At 44.6% G+C, this 21,899-nt stretch overlaps 1 protein-coding gene across 1 annotated transcript in view; it reads left to right on the plus strand.

The window, feature by feature from the left end:
• The window catches only part of PHLPP1 (PH domain and leucine rich repeat protein phosphatase 1), a 418,300-nt gene that overhangs the window by 306,743 nt on the left and 89,658 nt on the right, over positions 1 to 21,899 (plus strand). The window contains exons 7-9 of the mRNA XM_029590299.1: positions 1,767 to 1,969; positions 4,263 to 4,323; positions 17,574 to 17,669. Coding sequence (XP_029446159.1) covers positions 1,767 to 1,969; positions 4,263 to 4,323; positions 17,574 to 17,669 — 360 coding nt within the window. The remainder of the gene's footprint in view (positions 1 to 1,766; positions 1,970 to 4,262; positions 4,324 to 17,573; positions 17,670 to 21,899) is intronic.

Genomic DNA, 21,899 nt, shown 5'->3' on the forward strand with positions numbered 1-21,899 from the left:
ACCCTGACTTTTTTTATGGTCTGGGGTATTGATACGCATACATAAGGGGAAAAGCACAGGACTACTTCAACGACCAAGTTCATAAGCAATACACGACAAGCAGCACTGTCTGAATTTTCAAGAAGGCTCATCACCCAGTAAAAGAGAAACATGGGGGTAACCTACACAGCATGGCAGAAACTACCATAAGAAACTTTCTGGGCACACTGGATGGATCTTTGGTCTTTTTCTGTGAGTCCTTATTGACAGTACATTGAAATCCTCAGCTCAGTGTGTGGTGGTGGTGACCAAAAAAGCAAACAGAATGCTAGGAATCATTCAGCAGGGAATGGAGAATAAAATGGAAAACATCAAGACACCTTTGTATAGATCAATAGCCCAGCTGTAATTTGAGTATTATTATTAGGCTGTTCTGATCACCCCATTTCAAAAAGGATATAGAAAAGTTAGAAAAGGTACAGCGAGGGACAACCAAAATGGTTAAGGGAATGGAATAGCTCCTTTATGAAGAAAGACTAAACAGGTTAGGCCTCTTCAGATTGGAGAAAAGAAGATGGAGGTGGGATATGATTGAAATCTACAAAAATATGATTGGAGTAGAACAGGTAAATAGGGAGCAGATGTTTATCCTTTCAAATAACACCAGTGCTAGAGGACACTAACGGGTAGATTTTGAAAGGTGTGCCTGCGCCCCGGCGTGAACACGTGGGCACTGCAATTTTATAACATGCGCGCGCATGTTATAAAATCGTTGGGCCGCACGCACATGCGAGCTGGATCTTGTAATCTGCGCGCGCATGGGGGAGGGGGGGATTTACAGTTTTTTGCAAATTTCGCACGGCGAGGCATCCCGTCCTTCCCCGGTCTCTCCCAGTCCGCTCCAATTAAGGAGCAGATTGGGAGGGAACTTCCTTACCCCCTACCCTAACCTCCCTTCTCCTCTCCTCTCCTCCCCACCCCCTAAACCCTATCTCCTACATTTTTTAAATTTTATTTCGTTGCTTACTGCTCCATTGGGGCAGTAGCAACTTGCACACGCCATCAGTCTCTTCCCTGGTACAGCGGCAAATGGCCCCACCCCTCCCCCCCCTCCCCCCCAGACCACCCCTTTCCTTTGGCCCGGCATTTCTGCACGTGACGGGAGTTATGTGCGCGGCCGGGCCCCTTGTAAAATGCGTGCAAGGCCCAGCCGCGCGCGCAACCCCCATTTTCTCCGCGCACCTTTTTTAAAAAATCTACCTGTAAGCTAATGGAGAGCAGATTTAAAACAAATTGTCCATTGAGTGAAAAAATAAACTCGCCAGTCAAGCTGCGGAACTGGTTGCTGTAGGTTATGGTCAAGGCAACCATCATAGCGGGGTTTAAAAAGGGTTTGGGCAAGTTCACGGAGGGAAAAAAAAAATCTATAAATACATTTTTAACTATATGGCTCAGGGAGACCCATCACTTGTCCATAGGGATTGGCTACTATCTGAGATAATGCTGGGCTTTATGCACCCTTGCTCTGACCCAGCATGGCACTTGTTAGGTTCTAATAAAACAATGTATTTAAAAGAAAAAAACAATTAACTTTGATACCTGCAAAAAAATAAAATAAAAAAAGGCCTTAAGGAGCAGCCAAAAGGATGTAATGCGTCAGCTCTTTGGGATAGATCTTGATAGTCGGGCTGATCCTTGCTGCTTGTTTTGTGGTGGGCAGCATATCCTGGGAGATACAGAGCTGACGGTGGATTTTTTTTTTTTTTTTACCCCCTCTGTGTCCTCAGGTTGAACACGATCAAGAAGCTGATGGTGGATGAGCCGGAGCTCCTGCCACACGTGACCCAGCTGGACCTGCGGGACAACAAGCTCCTGGAGCTGGACACCACCGTCCTCTGCAACCTGGAGGTGCTGCACTGTGAGCGGAACCAGCTGGCCTCACTCAGGATCAGCGGCTCCCTGCTGAAAGCCCTTTATGCCTCCGCAAACGGTAAGGTCCTGCCCTGTCCTGGGCGTGCTGTGCCCACGGTTTCTCTAGGCTCGCTGAAAGCCCACGTAATGTCGGTGCCTAGTGTTCCCTTTTATTTTTTAAAAAAGGCTTTTCCCATAGGTACTCAAATCACTGCTTGCAGAAAAAATGATCTTTTTATGTGCACTGTTTCGGAGAAGGTGATATTACCTACCTGGCTATAATGAATGCGGCAGGAGATCTTGAGATGGAATTTGTCCCCCTGATATTCACCCACCACCACTCACATACATATATTTTATAGCAGCTTTGATACAGTGTGCATCATTTCCAGCAAGAAGACTGTTTGACAGTGGGGTCTTGGATGACTTAGGAGATTGGAACAGGATACAGAGCCTTTTACCTCTAGGTCAGCAGTGACTGTAAGTTGTTATCTGAAAGCCATTTGGTGCATTAAGTGAAATGGGTTGGTGGTCTGGGTTCTTAATTGACAGTTGTCCACCTCATTGAAAACCGCCATCACGATTTGGCATGAATTGCGATTCTCATTGGCAGTCTGAGCAGTGAAGGCAGAGATTGCACAGGCCTGGAGACTGGCGTTCCCCTACTCCTAGAGGTGTTCCCTCTAGAGCCAGGGCCCTGCTACTGCCAGTAATATGCCTGTTCTGGGAATAAACAAATGGCTTCCCTTTCCAATATTGTCAGCCTGGTAACTTTCATGAATACTAAAAAAAAAAAAAAAAAAGAAAAGTTTTACTTTAATAAGTCAGTGTGATAGAAATGTGGTGACAATTGGTAGCCAAAAAAACAAATCTGATTTGCCTACCAGTTTAAGGAGAGGCTCATAGTTTGCATTTTTGTTTGGAGAATTGAAGATGGGGAAAGCATTTAACTGGTCACTACACAACTAAAATGTTTGTGGTAGAGACAAGTGACTTATCTATGAAAACTATCCATACCTTGTCTCTAAATACAGTAACTTTAATCATAAACTGACTGCAGCAAAGTACTTCCTTTTTATTTTCGAGTTGACATTTAGCCAATATTTTGCCTTCGCTAGTTGTAAAGCATTTGGCTTCTGCATGAGACTTTGTATTTTTTGTAGCTGCTGACTTTGATCTGGCAGTTCAGTTACTATGCTAAACCTTTCAGGAATGCTCCCGGTGGTGTTTAAGAGGTGTTAATGTCTGTACTTAGATCAGAAGCCCACAGCCATGGTAAACCAGATATATTAAAAAGAGGGTCAAGTCTAAGAGAAGCATTTGCTGTCAAGAGGTTCTTGATTGTACTTCAAGCACACAGCCAGCTTCATGCACTGTTGTGTTGGTAGCATTAACCCTTCTGTATTTGAGTGTTAAGGTGGTGCATGGAAAGCTGTTCTGTTTGTTTACACTCCTCAGGGACTTTTAAGAGAGCGTCAGGCAGAGCACATTAAAGGGATCCATCCTGTGGAGGAGAGAAACATGTACTGTGGTCTCCTGGAGAGCGTGCCATTTGCAATCTCCAAACTGATAGATGCTGAGAAAAGCCATTTTTTGCCACACCACATTTTCTGGCTATACCTAGTGTGAAGTTTTGGCTCAAAGTAGTTCAAAATTACAAATCCTGTGCATGTTGAAACCGCAGCCAAGTCTGAGGTTTGGGGTGAACAGCTGATGCTTCTGTCCCTGTACTCTTAGGAGCAGTTTCTGATTTAACTATTTGCAGTGAAATGAATGAGTCACACAAAGAGAGGTTTGCTCGGTGTCTCTGTCCAGGCAGAGATGAGAACACTAGAATCTTGGAATTGGTTTTGGCTGTTAGTTTTTGTTTTGTTTTTTGATGGGATGGCTGCAAACACCCATGTACGAACGTATGAGCCTAGGTACAGCCTTTTGGAGGGAAGCACAGAACTGGGTGCATGAAGCATGTGCATTGGGGGGTGGAGGTGTGGGCAGAGGCCCGGGGCAAGGTGAGTCTCCAGAGAAGGATGGGTTACAGATTCTAATTGCCACTTTATTAATAGGCCTGCAGGCTACATTGGTAATATTAGAAGGTTATAATTTGCAGGGCTGAGAGGGGAGAGAAAGAAAGTGCAGCTAAAGGTTAGGATAGGGTGGAGGTGAAGCAGAAGGACTGTTAAATTATTCTAGAGAAACATTTGTGATAGTAACTTTTTTTTTAAGTTGTTGTAATTTCTTAATTGAGTATAAAACAATGCTGTAACTTGTAAAATTAGAATTTAAATATGCAGATGTGTTCATGGCACATACTCAGGCACGCTCTGTATTATGTGAAGTTAAAGAACCCACTGTGGCTTTATTTCTTCCCTCAGAACTTGTTCTCCTTGACATCAGTCCTGTCCCAAGCTCCCTGACGTTCATGGATATTTCCAGGTATGGGACATTGTGTTGAAAACGCTGTACCGATTACCCATGAAATGTACACCTCGTGCTGTGTGACCATCATTGAGAGCCAAGTGTTTTCCTGCTGCTCGAAAGGTCATTGGGGAGTAGGGAGGAAGGAAGGGAAGGAACAGCAGGCAGTCATCTATGGAGGGAGCAGCTTTCATTTTCTTGGTCGTTAATGTGTGGCATGAAACAAGTTGAGTCCTGTTGAGCTTTTAACTCATGGGCTGTGTTTTGGCTGTTCTTAGTTACTTAATGAGCTGGCCTCCAAAAACAGCATAATTCTGTCTGTGTCAGATTATAAAAGTTGTGTCTCATGGATTGTTGCATTCCTAGACTTATAGTTTGGGAACGCAGGACCCAAGAGGGGAGGCTGTTCTCTGGTGTCAGTGCATGGATGAGAGAATGGTGCAAGGAGGAAGGGGTTCAGAGTCATTGGGAAAGGGGGTGGGGGGGAAACCTATATTGGTGGGATGGGCTCCTCCTTAAGCAAAATGAATCCCAGCTGCTGGTGCTAATAATTAAAAAGGAGACAGAGCAGCTTTCAAACTAGACCATGGAAGAATGCCGGCAGGCACTGAGGAGCGCATGGTTCGGAGCATGATATCCACAAAGAATACTATTAGAAGAATTCAGGGTTCCTGACACTGAGGATGTGGATAAAGCAGATTACAATTTACATGAATTACTAGTAAGTGGATTGTGAAGAAGAATACATTTGGATGTCTGTATGCAAAGGTCCGAAGTCTTAAAAAAAATAAATAAATAAAATGAGTGAGTTGGAGCATATGGCACTAGATGACGATATTGACATGATAGGCATCTTAGAAACATGGTGGAAAAAGGACAACCAGTGGAACACAGTGATGCCTGGGTACAAAATATATCAAAATGACAAAGCAGCTAGGAGTGGTGAAGGTGTGGAACTATATCTTAAGAATACATGTAGTCAAACAAGATACAGATTCTACAGGAAACAAGCTGCACTCTGCAATCTCTATGGATAGAAATTCCATGCATGACAGTGAAGAGTATAATAGTGGAAGTTAACCCGACCAGGATGGTGAAACCGATTTTTCCATGCTTTGCAGTTTGTTAGCATTATATACACAACAATGGGAGATTCAGTTACCCCAATGTTGTTTGGTTGAATGTCTCATCAAGGCATGTCGAGAAATTAAGCAGTACATATTCAAAAGCCATTTAGATGGATAACGGGAAAGTTATCCATCTAAATGGTTTATCCACATATTTAAAAGGCTTATCCAGCTAGAATTTAGCTGGGTAAGTCGGGGGTGTTCCTGGGGCGGGAGGTAGCCCTTCCGGGGAGGAGCAGAGGTAGCCAGTTAAGTTAATCAGCTAAGCCTAGATGTGCCATAGGGCAGTTGTAAAGTTAGCCGGGTACTACATATCCGGCTAACTCTATATATTTAGCAGTGCAGTTGCACCGCTGAATATCCTGACTAAAGTTTGATTAAAGTTCAGTTTAGGTCATTTCCTGACCTAAACTGAACTTTAATCAGTCTTTGACTAGTCACTCTGACTTTACCTTAATATAACAATTAACTCCACAGCATTAGGGCAATTCGTTATCACCTCAAATGCATAGATAGGCATATATGTATCATATGTATCTAGTTAAAAACCCCTGCTTCTTTTCTCTGTTCCAAGTTATATTACTCCCTTGTTTTATTGTAACTGCAACTCTTAACTTTCACTTGTATATTGTTTACTATTACTACTACCTTTATAATTTATGTTATTTATTGTTATTTATTGTTATTTATGACCTCTTGTTACCTCTTCACTTGTTAATTGTAAACCGACATGATGAGATACCCATCGCGAATGCCGGTATAGAAAAACTTAAAATAAATAAATAAATATCCTGGTTAAGTTAACCGGATATGTGGTATCCGCCTAACTTAACTAGCCACTCAGCGCTGAATATTTATCCCCAAATTTCTAGACACCATTAATGATTGCTTCATGGAACTACTGGTAGTAGAACCAATGAGGTGGAGGAGCTGAACTGCAGGATCCTAGTGTAAGGGGTAATGGCTGTGGAGCTGCTTGGCAGTAGTGATCATAACACAATCAAAATGTATTATTGGGAAAATAAAACTACTGAAATAACATACAACTTAAAAAATAAATCTGTGATAACACAAGGAAACTAGTTTAGAAGAAAACTAAAAACAGTTGCAAGGGTTAAATGTATAAATGAGACATGGAGACTGTTTGAAAACCATCTTAGAAGTCCAGATAAAATATTTTCCACAAATTAAAAAGAACAGAAGAAAAGCAAGCATCTGCCATTATGACTAAATGATGTAGTGAAAGAGGCCATCATAGCCAAAAGGCATCTTTAAAAAAAAAATAGAAAGCAGATCCTAATGAGGAAAATAGGAAGGTACATAAGCACTGCCAAATTAAATGTAAAATAATAATAAAGCAGGTCAACAGAGAATTTGAGGAAAGTCTTGCCAAAGAGGCAAAAGCTGCTAATAAAAAACATTTTTAAGTATATGAAAAACAAACCTGCCAGGGAGTCAGTTGTACCATTAATGACCAGGGTGGGACCAGGGCTGGGAAAAGAGGCACTCAAGGCCAGAGCAGATAAACTGAATAAATTCTTTGCTTTGGTTTTTACTGAAGATGATATTGAGAACCATTCTTTGTGGGTGATGTTTCAGAGGAATTACATCAAGTCAGAACATAAGAACATGCCATACTGGGTCAGATCAAGGGTCCATCAAGTCCAGCATCCTGTTTCCAGCAGTGGCCAATCCAGGCTACAAGTACCCAAAAACTAAGTATATCCCGTGCTACTGATGCTAGTAATAGCAGTGGCTATTTTCTAAGTCAGCTTGATTAATAGCAGGTAATGGACTTCTCCTCCAAGAACTTATCCAAATTTTTTTTAAACCCAGCTACACTAACTGTAAATCTGGAAGAGGTGCTAGAGCAAATAGAAAACTAAATAGTAGCAAATCACCAGAACCTGATGATATTCACCCCCAGAATTCTAAAGGAATTCAAATATAAAATTTCACAACAGCTTCTGGTAAGTTGTAATCCATTATTCAAATATGGCTTTATATCTGAGGACTAGAGAATAGCAAGTAACGCCAATTTTCAAAAAGGGTTTCAGGAATGATCCAAGTAACTACAGACTAGTGAACCTGACACTGGTGCTGGGTGAAATGGTGGAAGAAGTTAATAACAAAATGTCTAGCTTTATGGCTAAAAATAAAAAATTATACAACTTGTTATGTGTATAGGATGTGAATTGAGTGTGCCTTCATACGATGCCAACCTGTGAGGTTTAGCTATCGTGTATGTGAGCCTTGAATGGCTTCTAAATCATTAGGCACCTCAATATAGGTTTTAAATTTATGGTGGTGTCCACTGGTTTGCGTGCTCTGCAAATGTTTTCTTGGTATTCAAGCCACTGCTTGTATTATACTTGCGTGTGTGTAGTCAATCTTGTGCTGCCGACACCAAGGCGTTTCGGAGGTTGTGCTGCTCCTTCATGGGCTTTGCTTTGACAAGAGAGACCGCGAAAAACACTGTGGCAATTATTGTTGTGGCTGTTCGGATAATCGTGGACTGCGGCGCTGAAGATGCTAGTTGTCATGCTCCGTGTTCTGGACCACGGCTGCCGATACCTGCTCTTCTGGCTAGCGCCAGCCAGATACCTGGCTAGCGCCTGCCGATACCTGCTCTTCTGGCTAGGCGCTAGCCAGAAGAGCAGGTATCGGCAGCCGTGGTCCAGAACACGGAGCATGACAACTAGCATCTTCAGCGCCGCAGTCCACGATTATCCGAACAGCCACAACAATAATTGCCACAGTGTTTTTCGCGGTCTCTCTTGTCAAAGCAAAGCCCATGAAGAAGGAGCACAACCTCCGAAACGCCTTGGTGTCGGCAGCACAAGATTGACTACACACACGCAAGTATAATACAAGCAGTGGCTTGAATACCAAGAAAACATTTGCAGAGCACGCAAACCAGTGGACACCACCATAAATTTAAAACCTATATTGAGGTGCCTAATGATTTAGAAGCCATTCAAGGCTCACATACACGATAGCTAAACCTCACAGGTTGGCATCGTATGAAGGCACACTCAATTCACATCCTATACACATAACAAGTTGTATAATTTTTTATTTTTTGTTTCTTGTTATAATAGTTTGGGTATAGTACTTGAGTATAGCTTTATGGCTAGGCATGTATTCCGTAACATTCAGATAGGTCAGTCACAACGAGTGCGTTATGCACCTCTGCCAGCAGATGGAGACAAAGCAAAAGCTGATGTCATGGCTATATAGTCCTACCCCAACATCAGCCTGCCAGTATTCTCCATCTCCAGCAGATGGACATGCATTTCCTTTCGGGGGATTATTTGGGAGTAAAAAAAAAAAAAAAAGGAGAAAAGAAAGAAGTTGGAAAAGACGTGTATGTAGCACTGCTTGCATCCTGAGGTGATACTGTGCAATCTCTCCCTCAGTAGAGTGCCTCAGGCCGGTAGCCTTGACTGGTGTGGACCTAAATTTCCAATTAGCAGTTGCAGGTTGAGAGAAGCTCAGCGGTGAAGGCTTAAGCCCGATTCCCTTGTAGCCAGGACCTATTCCTGCTCTCAGCCAGGGAGGGCTGAGCTCAAGTAAAAGTTTTTTGTGTTTTGTTTTTTTTTAAAGTTAAAAAGGTCAGCGATAGGAAGACAGCAGGAAAAGGGTCTGTTTCCTTAGCATTCGGCCGTCCTGCTTATGTGTGTGGGGAGTTCTATGAGTTAAGGAGAAAGTGCAGGCCCTGCTTCCAGGCTTCTCTCATTTTGGCTCACGGTAGGCCACAGGGTACTTTTGAGTGCTTTCTTATGCTGCAGACCGTTGGTGAGCACTTGTGCATCAGAGTGTGCGCCCCCTTTCATTTGTGCATGCAATTGGGCACTCTTCCTTCTGGATGCACATCTTGTGCGCCCGATTTGGACGTCCAGTGGAATGAGCAGCCTAGTCGTGTGGGCGTGGACGCACATTTTTTGTGCATCCATATTAGGCACGCCTTTACGCGCCAGAAAGCTAGGTGTGAGCCTTCATTGGGCTGTGCACATAGCTTGGCACCCGCGGCAAAGAAACCTAAGTGCCTATCTGTGCTGCCTACCACATCAGAGCCATTCAGCCAAAGCTTTCTTTATGGCTGTGTCAGTGCTGCCTGGATGTTCGGAGAGATTTGCCTCCTTCCGATTTTGCTGACGATAGTCCATCTCCTTAGTCTGAATGGGGGCCTGGAATGGACCCGGCTTCCTTTTCCTAGGTGGAATTCTTCCAGGGATTGCAGACATTTCTACAGGGCTGGTCTGCTGAAGTGGCAGTTCCTACTAAGGTAGGTCCAGGTGCTCAGAGTGCTCCTATACCTGTCTCCATGGTCAAGCGCCATCGCGCAGTGTGGTTTGACAGAGCACGAATGCAGGTAGCTCAGGATGATACCGATCATGACAGTGGGGGCTCTCCTGGTGAGGAAGGGTATATTTCCCAGATTTGGAGCCATATAGAACTCTGTTTTTTTCAGAGAGATGAGTTGCTGGGTCCGATATCTGACCCTGAAGACCCTAGGAGTGGCTGGGTCTGGCTCCTTGAAGATGCAGAAGAAGTATCCTATTCTGGTCACCCTTCAGAAGGCTTCTTGTTTCTTCCTCCTCTTGGATGCAATCCAGGAGTTGATTGATCTGGAATGGAATGCACCATAAGCATCCTTTAAAGGAGGATACTTCTTAGCAGGTTGTACCCTTTGGATCAGCAGACCAGAGAGCAGTTGCATTTCCCTAAGATGGATGCCTTGGTGTGTTCTGTCACGAAACGTGCCACCATCCCGGTAGAGGGAGATGCAGTTCTGAAGGGTGCTCAGGTTAGGAGGATTGAGGCTATCCTGAAGCAAGACTTTGAGGCAGTGACAGTGAACTTGCAAATTGCTTCTTGTTGTACCTTGGTTGCTCGGGCTACGTTGCGGCTTTAAGAGTCTGGTGGCATTGGGTCCGATTTAGGATCTATGGTAGAACCAGGGGCCGCTGCCTTGGTTGATGCAGGCAGTGACTTGGTATGCACAGCTGCTAAAGGAGCTGCTTCAGTTATTGCAGCCGGGAGACAGCTATGGCTGCGAAACTGGTCTGCAGATACTTTTTCAAAGTCCAATCCGACTATGCTGCCTTTCAAAGGCTTGCTTTTGTTTGGCAGTGAATTGGGAAAAAATGGCAAGTAAATGGGAGAGACCCAGGTCCCACGTTTTCCGGAGGATAAGAAGCCTGTTTTCCGATCTTCTCAGGCAACTGGCCACTCTCAAGACTATTGGCGTTTTCGGCCTTATAGGGGAAGTTCTTTCCAGATATCCTTCCACATATCTTAGTCTTTTTGCCCCGAAGTCCGAAAGGATATGGGCTCTGGAGGCGGAGCCCCTCGGTCTTCCCAATGAAGGTTTGTGGGCTCACCTGATGGTGCTGGAGATAGCTGGTTATCTTTCCTGGTTTTATCACAAGTGGGCCCACTTGTGATAAACTTGGACTTTGATCAATGGATTCTTGAATTGGTTTGGAACGGCTATGCTCTAGAAGTAGAAGTGACATTACAACAGTTGATTCTGAAAGCGGTGATCCTCATTCACGAATCTCAGCGAAATATGGGCCAACATTCCATTTATTTTGTTGTGCCCAAGAAGGAAGGGTCTTTTTAGCCCATACTGGATCTCAAGGGCATCATCAAACATCTACGAGTCACGCATTTCAGGATGGAAATGGTGTGCTCTGTCATAATGGCGGTTCAAGCAGAGGGGAGTACCTCACATCTCTGGATCTGATGGAGGTGAATTTGCATATTCCCATCCAGCAGGAAAATCAGTGGTTCCTCCGATTTGCCATCCTGGATCATCATTACCAGTTTCAGGCCTTGCCTTTTGGACCAGCCACAGCACCCAGGACCTTTTCCAAAGTCATGGTAGTGGTAGCGGTGGACCTTCGCAAGGAGGGCATTCTAGTTTACCCTTATCTGGATGACTGGTTGATTCAAGCCAAGACATTGGAAGAGAGTCTTCATGTTTCCTGCAGGGTGATTTCCTTACTATAGGAACTTGGCTGGGTGGTAAATCTGGCCAAGAGCAATTTGCAGCCATCTCAGGCCCTGTAGTATCTCAGAGTTCAATTCGATATTAGGCAGGGCAGAGTGTTTTTCTGGAGTGTCTGATCCACTCATTGATGCTGTGAATCCTATCTCTGTGGAAATCTATTCGTCCGCGTGGTCTTATCTTCAGATCCTGGGGTTGATGGCTGCCACATTAGAAGTAATTCCCTGAGTGAGGGCACATATGTGCCTTCTTCAGCATACCTTGCTCTCCCGATGGAGTCTGCCATCGCAGAACTATGCGGTGAGGCTGCACCTTTCATTAGAGGTGAAATCCCAATTGAATTGCTGTACATACATGGACCATCTCAGGAACAGAATTTCCCTGATGACACCGGATTGATTGGTACTTGCGACAGATGCGAGTCTCCAGGGCTGGGTCGCTTCCTGTCAAGAGTTGGTGGTGCAAAGGCACTGCAATGTAGTGGAGCGGCAGTGAGACTTCAATAGACTGGAAGCACAAGCAGTTCAGTTGGGGTGCCTATGGTTCGCAGAGCAGCTAGAGGCTCGGGTGGCCCAGATAATGTCTAACAATGCAACACCGGTGGCTTACATCAATCAGGGTGGAACCAAGAGTCAACCGGTGTCTGAGGAGATAGATGCGCTCATGGTATGGGCGGAGCAGCATCTCCTAAGCATATCTTCCCCTCACATTGCTGTAAAGGACAATATCTGAGCCAATTTCCTCAGCAGGAGAAGCTTGGACCCAGGAGAATGGGAGCTGGCAGATGAGGCCTTTCAGCTCCTGGTGGACCTCTGGGGACTACGGGATCTAGACTTGTTATCAAATTTCAACAACACAAAAGTTCCATGCTGCTTCAGTCGCAGGCAGGACTCAAAAGTGATGGGCATAGACACACTTGTTCAGGAGTGGCCACATGGCACCCTACTGTATGCATTCCCGGATTGCAAGTCAAACCAACACCGTCCTTTCCAGATTGGGCTCAAAGGCCATAGTATGCTGATCTACAGACACTTCTGGTGGGCAGTCCCTTCCCGCTGCCATCTCTGTCTGATCTGTTACATCAGGGACCCATTTTGCAAGAGGATCTGACTTACGGTTTGGCCATTGAAAGGGCTTGGCTGTTGAAGCGCAGTTATTCGCCTTCTGTAATTTCCACTCTTCTTCGGGCCCAGAAATGTTGTTGTTCTCTAGCTTATGTTAAGAGTTTGAAGGGTCTTTGAGGCCTTGTGTTCTAAGCGAGGACTCAGCCGCTCAAGGTGACTATACCTTTGATTTTGGAAGTTTTTAAAGGGTGGCTTGCTCAAGGGTTTGACCCTTAATCCCTTGAAGCTTCAAGTTGTGGCACTAACTTGTTACAGGGGAAGAGTCAATGGCGGGCCTTTGTCTTCCATCTGGACGTGTCCTGTTTCTTGCGGAGAGTTAAACTTCTTCTCCCCCCGCTGTGGCTTCTGTGCCTTTGTAGGATCTTAACTTGGTCCTTGAGTTCTTGGCAGGTGTGACTTTTCAACCGTTGCATACTCTTTCCTTGCAGCTGCTTACTTTGAAGACAATTTTTCTGGTAACAGTCTGTTCGGCTGGTTGGGACTCTGAGCTGCAGGCTCTTTCCTGCCATGAGCCTTTTCTCTGTATGACTCTGGGTATGGTTCAGCTTCTGACTGTGCCTTCCTTTTTGCCTTAAATAGTTTCGGGCTTTCATTTGAATCAATCCATTTCTCTGCCTGCCTTGGATAAGAACAGTGATGAAGCTGAGTACCACTTTTTGTGTTCCTTGGACATCAAACATTATTTACTGCACTACTTGGAGGTGACTAAGACTGTTCAGAAGACTGATCGCCTATTTGTGCTTCATGGTGGAGGTAAGCAAGGAGCACCAGCATTGCAGGCAGTGATTACCCGCTGGGTTAAGGAGGTCAGTATGTGGACGATGTAAGGTAGCAGTGGGAACCCTGTCTCACGCTTTTTGGTCCTGTCCATCTATCAAACGCTTTTGGAGCCGTATTGCTGGCTACCTGGCAGGCCTTTTGGGTGTCTCTTTACCAGTGGCAATCAAACAAATAAGGGATTTTTTATATTTTTTTCATAGTCACCATAGCATATACTAAATATACATTTTTAAATTAAATATCAATTCATAGAACAACATTAAATATTCAACTTTTCAAACATATTAGCATAACCCTTTACCATATGACACTCTGGACACATGTTATGTACACACAAATCCCCAGTACATCACCATTTAAATATATATCCCTAAGAATTCTAACCACACTCACACATTCGCACTTCCTTTCCCTCTATGGGATACATTAAAATTCATACCATCCCCCAATATTCTTTTACTGTTTTTCTTTTTTATCAATATTACTCTAATGTATTATATTCCAATCAAATATCACTATCTCCACATTCCCTATAAGGACCCTTGTTTCGCTTCACAAGGCTTCCTCAGGGGTTATCTTCTTCAATAATCTTCATTAACCACACTCTATTCCGTGTTGATATATACAATCCCAACGGTCACAAATTTCCATGTCGTTAAACACAAGTGTCCAATAGTGTCATCTCTTAGGACATCAATCCTACACCACTCATTTCATCTCAAAACAGCTTCAAAATTTCTTCTGTTTATTCCATGTCATTAATTTTTCACGGCTTCTCAATTGAAATAGCAGTTGAATCGTCTGGTATTCCATTATTCCTCTCTTCCCTCCAATATCCTCCAGATGTCCATCATTATTCAACAAACAACATTTTCAGACGCCACCATCCAACAGATCACAATACCGGAAGAAGCTGTGAAAAATTAATGACATGGAATAAACGGAAGAAATTTTGAAGCTGTTTTGAGATGAAATGAGTGGTGTAGGATTGATGTCCTGAGAGATGACACTATTGGACACTTGTGTATAACGATGTGGAAATTTGTGACCGTTGGGATTGTATATATCAACACTGGAATGGAGAGTGGTTAATGAAGATTATTGAAGAAGATAACCCCCGAGGAAGTCTTGCGAGACAAAACAAGGGTCCTTGTAGGGAATGTGGAGATAGTGATATTTGTATAGAATATAATCCGTTAGAGTAATATTGATAAAAAAGAAAAAACAGTAAAAGAAAATTGGGGGATGGTATGAATTTTAATGTATCCCATAGAGGGAAAGGAAGTGCGAATGTGTGAGTGAGTGTGGATAGAATTTTTAGGGGTATATATTTAAATGGTGATGTACTGGAGATTTATGTGTACATAACATGTGTCCAGAGTGTCATATGGTAAAGGGTTATGCTAATATGTTTGAAAAGTTGAATATTTAATGCTGTTTTATGAATTGATATTTAATTAAAGAATGTATATTTAGTATATGTGATGTTGACTATGAAAAAAATATAAAAGATCCCTTATTTGTTGTGATTACCTTAAGTATAAGGGAGGGTGATAGTCTCTTTTTTTGTGTTACTCTATACCAATGGCGCTACTTTGGCTCCTATTTGGCTGTATCCCCCCTTGCGGGTTAGAGATCTGGTCTGTTAATCCAGAAGGTTAGTTTGGTGGGGAAGAGGGTGATTCTCTTGGGGTGGAGGAGCGAAGACCCACCCTCTTTTTGAATGTGGAGGAATTATTTTCATTCGATGATGACCATGGACAGTTTGCTTTCTCGCAGCTCACCCGCTCACCGGAGGCACTTTCTGTCAACGTGGGATCCATACATACAAGCCCTTCCATACAGGTCTAGGAGCCACGTTTTGAATGACTAAAGACTCTTTGTTTAATGCTCTAAGATGTGTTGGACTTTACCTGTTCTTGAACTGGACCGTCAGGCATTGTTCTATTGGGGGACTGCTTCTTGGTGGGGCTTCTGGGGATTGGGGGGGAGAGGGGAAGGGGGGATTAGGGGCAATTCTATGGTTTAGCAATCTGGATTTGTGATTGGGGGATGTATCAGAACACAACATCCCCGTGTTGATGTATTTGTGTTGATAAATGCCAATAAAAAAACGTTTTAACATAAGGAGGTCAGTATGTCAGCCTATGTGGCAGCCTTACCGAAGCAGATTAGACCACATTCGATGAGTGATTAGGTGGTATCATAGTTCGTTTGTCACCTACTGAAACTTTCCGAGCGGCAACATGGTCATCTTTGCACACCTTCTCCAAGCATTGCCACTTGGATGTTAGGGCTAGGCACACTAAGCCGGAAATGTGTGCAGAAAATATGCTTAATGCTCATGAAACTCATTGTACATGCTGGAAGCATGATTTGTACACAGTCATGTGTATGTGCATAAATCTCAAGTAGAAGACTCCCATACCACGAACTCCAGTTTCAGCTCCATGGACTAACACTCGTCCCAAAAATGTGAGTTAACTTTACCTCTGGATTTCATTAGCATGGGATTTGCATGGAGAAGTGCTAATTTATGTGCAGTTTTTTACTCATATTAAATCTGGAGTAAAGTTTTTATGCACATAAATGTGTGCACAACTGCACACGCTTTATATAGGAGCTGGAGAAAGGCCATTAGTGGAGTGCCCTAGGAATTGTACTAGGACCAGTGGTTAACATATTCATTAATGAACTGAAAAAATGAGGAACAAGTAAAATGAACAGATTTGCAGATGATACAAAAAATATTCAGTGTGGCTAAAACACAAGCAGAAAGATCTTGCAAGACTTGTGAACCGAGCATCCAAATGGCAGATGAAATTTAATGTAGACAATTACAGAAGTGATGCACATACGGAAAAATATTCCTAACTACAGATACCCAATACTGGGATCCATATTAGGAGTCACCACCCAGGAAAGGGAGCTTGGTGTCACTGTGTACAATGTGTTAAAATCCTCAGCTCGGTGTGTGGTGGTGGTAAGAAAAGCAAATTGAATGTTAGGAATTATTCAGAAAGGAACGGAGAAAGAATATCATAATGCCTCTGTGTAGATTTATGGTGCAACCACACCTTGAGTGTGAATTTTGGTTACCCCCATCTCAGAAAAGATAGGACAGAAGTAGAAAAGGTTCAGAAAAAGGCAAGATAAAGAGGATTGAAAAGCTTCCTTATGAAGAGAGGCTAGAGTGGTTCAAGCTCTTTAGCTTGGAGAAGAGAACTTAGAGGAGATATGACAGAGGTTTATAAAATCATGAGGGGTTTGGAGCAGTTATTTACTCTTTCAGATAGTACGAGATCTAAGGGATGCTCCATGAAACTAAAAGGTAGCAGATTTAAAACAAAATGGCGAATGTGTTTTACTTGTTGATAACCTGGCTTTGCCATTGTTGAAGACAGGATGCTGGGCTTAGTGGACTCCTGGTCTGTACCAGCATTATGCAGCTTTTGTTCTTATGTTTTTATAGTATTTATTATATATTTTTCTTCCCTCCCCTACTCTAATCTAGCCCAGTCGTGTGGCTGTGAAGCACAAATTGTGGATCTCAGCAGCATACGGCACACTTGTACTCGAGCTTTTGGCATCACTGTTGTGTGATGATTGTAATTCCCTTAGTGGTGGGGAGAAGGAAGAGGTGTGGGGGGGGGGGGGAGAGAAGCTGTGAAGGCTACATATGTGGTATCCCCTACCCCTGCCCAAATAGCAAGAACCAGGTACAAGAAAAGAGACCAGGTCTTCTGCACTGTGCTAACCCAGTATCAAAAAACACCCAAAGCAGGTGAAAGTAGGATTAGCAAGGTGTTTTTTTCCCCCTCCAAACTGACTAAGTGACCCGGCAGTATGGATTCTGCACCTCAAAGCTCCCTACCGCCCCCCCCCCCCCCACCCCCCCCCCGGCTGTTTTTCTCACAGGCTGAGTCCCTGCCTCTCATGCTTACTATTCCGTGACCTTGTTTTCAATTAGTGTTTTAGTGACTGCAGTTAGTTTGCTGCAGTTTGCCTCTTGCTGACTTCTCAGCACCACTGGCAACCCCAGTTAGATGCTGCAGCTACAGATGTTGCTAGTTACTACTCTGCCACTGAGCCATCAGGCTGCTTCTTTCTTAACATTTTTTTTTTTTGTAAGAGCTACGTTTTGGGTTTGCTGCCAAGTTGTGGTTTGGGGGTTTTTTTGTTTGTTTTTTTTCATCTTTCTTCTCCGTAACTCTCTCATAGAAATCACCTAGAGAGCCTTCCAGAGTGGATATGCGAAAGCAAAAAGTTGGAAGTCCTAGACGTCAGCCACAATCAAATCTGCGAGCTGCCCGCCAGGTGAGCGACAAGCGCTGCGGTCACACAGCCTGCAGTGGGTTGTGCGGTGGAGTGGATTCCCTGCCCTCTGTGTTGTTTGATCTGCCTTTTGTCTTTCTATTGGCATGTGTTCTTCTCATGTCTCACTTGATGGGCTTTCAGGGGGATGCTGGAATTGGCACAGTTTCAGGTGTTTGATTGTTAGAGGAAGCTGGTAAGGGGCAAGGGTATTACCTATTGAATTGCACCCCCAGGTTCTAAGGAGGCGCTGTACGTGATGAATATGCCCTTCTGTATTACAGCAGCTCTTCAGAGGCCATAATCAGGCCTGGGTTTCCAGATATTAGGAATATGCAAATTTGCCTGATTCTTAGACCAAATGCATGCAGATGTATCTGAATATTAATTTGGGATGTATCCTGGAAACCAGAACTTTTTGTGGCCCTCAAATGAAAATGAATAGCACCGCCCCCTTACTTGTATGAAAGGACACCATCTTCTAAACAATTTCTCCCGTTTTCTGACCTATAGGGAGGGAAAAGTCTTGTTTTGGTGGGGGGGGGGGGGAGGTTTGTCTGTTTTTTTCTTTTTAAGGAAGAGTCAAAAGGGTAAACCAGAGATGGCAAAAAAACAACTGGATGTTCCCAGCCTGGGCAGCAATGGTCAAGTCTGTTGTGTGAAAGCCAGAAAACAGCCCAAGTTTCCAGGACACAGTAAACATCAGAGAGAACAAGTCGGCATGTCTGGCTTAAATATAAATCAAGTTCATTTCACAAAACTACCCTGGCTACCAGTCAAACACAATATCTGATTTAAGGTGCTGTGCTTGACATTGAGATCTTTACACTGATTAGGAGCAACTTAGTTGGCACTGCCTGGGAAGGAAGGCAGGATCCTCCCAAGCAATGGGGTAGCCAGAACAGACTTTTTTCTGTGGGCACAAGGTATATTATGGGTGGGCTGTAAGCATGCAGGTCTAAGACCTACTAGTTGTATCCTAAATTGATAAATAATGCCATATACTGCATCCTACAATGGCTTTCTAAGTAGTCTACAACAGCCATTATACATCATGCGTGAAACTTTAAAATATTTTACCTCAATTATTTCATTTAAAATAAAGTCCTTATTAATCTGAATTAATTTATTTTCTCCTAGGATAAGTAGGATGGTAGTCCTCACATGTGGGTGTCATCATCCGATGGAGCCCAGCACGGAAAACTTTTGTCAAAGTTTCTAGAAGTTTGACCAGCACACTGAGCATGCCCAGCATGTCACTATCCGCGCATCCACGTGAGGTCTCCCTTCAGTCTCTCTTTCCGCGGTGCAGTTGCCTCGCGTTTTGTGGAGCTCCACTCTTTCTTATTTTTGCTTGAAAGTAAAGTATTTATTTTTTCTTGGTTCCATCGTAGGGTACCCCTTCGCAGGTGGTACCCCCTCAGCTTGGTAAGTTCAAAGTCCTTGTTTTTCTGCGGTCAATTCCCAGCATCTTGACTGCTGGTCATCGACCGCACGTCGGGTATTTTTATGGTGGTATCTGGCTTTTGTTGGTGCCCCCAGTGCCCACAGACCATGTCCATCACGGATCCAAATGAGGCTTGCATCCTCTGCCTGGGAGCTTCGCACGACGTCCGAGGGTGTCAACTGTGTGACCAGATGACCCTCAAAGGCCATCATGCACACCTTGACAAGATGGAGAAACTTTTCAGTTCCAAAAAGTCTGCTCCGTCCACACCCGCGTCTTAGTCCATCGATGCTGGGGGGTCGCAGGGAGCCACACGATATGCTTCTTCTCGCTCGCTACGCCCACTCTTACGTCTACAATGATCATGGGAACGGTGACCAGTCTCCTCTGGTCTTGCTTGTTTCCAGGGCATTGGGATCCTCTGCCTCCTCGGCACCTGGGAAAGATTGGGCCGAGCATCATGGGAGATCCCGCAAGCATCGGCACCGATCGCTGTCGATGCATGGCTCCAGTTCCGGTGCCATACCGGTGGCTGCCGTACCGCCACCGAAGCAACCCCATACCTTGGAGCCCCATCCTCCAGCGTCCTCCGAGAGTCCCAGGCATTTGCCACAGTTATTGGTACTGGGCACCGTGCCTCCCTGGAGAACTGAGGAAGAACTGGTGATACCTTGTCTCCCTCCTTCAGTCCTTACCTCACCGGACTTCCAGGAGGAGTTGGACTGCAGGGTGCAAACCGCGGTGCTCAGAGCTCTGCAGAGCATCGAGCTGCCCATGCCACTGGCCTCTGAGCTGGAGCCACTGCAGTCTATGCTAGCACCTCTGCTCGAGCATCTGGATGTCCTGTTAGGCGCCCCGGCAGCCACTGATGCCCCTCTCGGGAGTGATCCCCATCATCTGATCCTCCGAGGAGGAAGATGCGGCCAGTGCCACATTTCCGAGGCCACAATTTCACAAGCCTTTGCCGGGACCTTCTGGCTTTTCCACAGCCCTTGGTCCCCTCTATGCCAGGAGAACTGACTATTCCTGTGGTGCCCTCGGTGCCTACAAAACCATCTGAGCCCTGGGCTGTAATCCCGTGCGGGCCCCGCTCGCAACATGATGGCCTTAGCGAGGAGGAAGACCCCTATGACCCATGGGGAGACAATTCCTTGGTGTTTTCGTACGAGTACTTGGATGAACCCCCCTCTCCGAGGCTTCCCTGCCAGAGGAAAAGCGTTTGTCTCCCCTAGAGGATCTATCTTTTGCAAGGTTCGAGGTGGCCGAGACTATACCCTGCCAACTACTGACGGAGGAGGATGCACGACATAAGATGCTGGAAGTGCTCCCATTTGTCAAAGCTTCCAAAGAAATTGTGGTGGTTCTCATCCATGAAATCTTCAAGGACCTTCTCCTTTGGATATGGGAGCACCCGATCTTCATCTCTCCTGTAAATAGGAAGACTGATGCCATCTATTTGGTTCAATAGGCCATGGGTTTTGAGAAGCGAAATCTCTCCCACCAGTCTGTGGTAGTGGAGTCCACCCTTAAGAAAGCCAGATGCTCCTGTACACCCATGCCTCTGCCTCTCTAGGGCGAGAGCATAGGGAGCTCGATGCTCTGGGCAGAAAAGCTTTTAGGGCACGATGCTCATCGCCCATGTTGCTGCCTACCAGTTGTATATAACCCGATACAACCGGGCGCTGAAAAAATTTCTCTTAAGAGAAAAGTTCAAGATGGTCTCTCTGGGCATGCTGATACCCCTCCTCAAAGGAGAAGACTGGCTCTTCTCTCTCAATCTCAAGGAGGTGAATGCTCACATAGCCATCTTCCCCAACCTCTGAAAATACCTCCGCTTTGTGGTGGGGAAGGCTCAGTACCAGTACAAAGTACTGTCCTTTGGGTTGGCCTCAGCCCCTTGCATCTTCACCAAATGCCTAGTGGTGGTGGCTGCATATCTCAGGCGTCGAGCGGTGCATATATTTCCGTACATAGATGATTGGTTGATCAAGAGCAATTTCCCACACAAGGGTGCTGAGTGCTTCATGAACCCCAAGGAATATAGAGTCTGACAGTGCAGACTCTATAATCTTTGGGGTTCATGATCAACTACCCAAAGTCTTGCCTCTGCCTGTCTCCCCAGTTGGACTTTATAGGAGCCAGGCTGGACATGGTGCAAGTAAAAGTGTTTTTGCCCCGCGATTGGCTCTTGCTCTCGTTTTGTTGGCCCTCTTGGACATTGTCTGCCAGGAGCTGGTGGCTTCTAGAAAGCCTTCCACCAGGAAGTCTTACAGTTTGAAATTGAGAGATTCTCCACCTGGTGTGCGGGGCATAACTTGGATCCATTCACATGCCCCCTCCCCAGGCTGTTGTGGCACCTTTCTGAGTCTGGGCTTCAAACCAGCTTAGTCAGGGTTCATCTTAGTGCTGAGCCAGCTCTGTGAGAAGTGCGACATGGGACGAGGAAAAGGGTTTTTAGCTACATAACCCTTATTCTCTGTAATAAACTTCTATTGGAAGTTCATATAACTAATAATTATCTGGCTTTTGGAAAGGTGGTAAAAATCCTTTTATTTAGAGAGGCATTTGGTGATGTAATAGTAGTCATTGCAGGAAGTCCTTTTATGGGTTCTCTGCAGGAAAGTTTGTTGTGTTATAGTTATAGTTTGAGCTGCATAGGTACTGTTGGTTGTATATTGATTTTTTTTGTTTTGTTTGTTTCATTATGTGTTCTGTGTGCTATTTTGTGCTTAAATGTTTTTAGTTGAAACTCACTTTGAGCATAAGTTGGTACAGGCGGGGAGAAA

Source organism: Rhinatrema bivittatum, chromosome 2, assembly GCF_901001135.1.
Source record: "Rhinatrema bivittatum chromosome 2, aRhiBiv1.1, whole genome shotgun sequence".
In the NCBI taxonomy this organism is placed as follows: Eukaryota; Metazoa; Chordata; class Amphibia; order Gymnophiona; family Rhinatrematidae; genus Rhinatrema; species Rhinatrema bivittatum.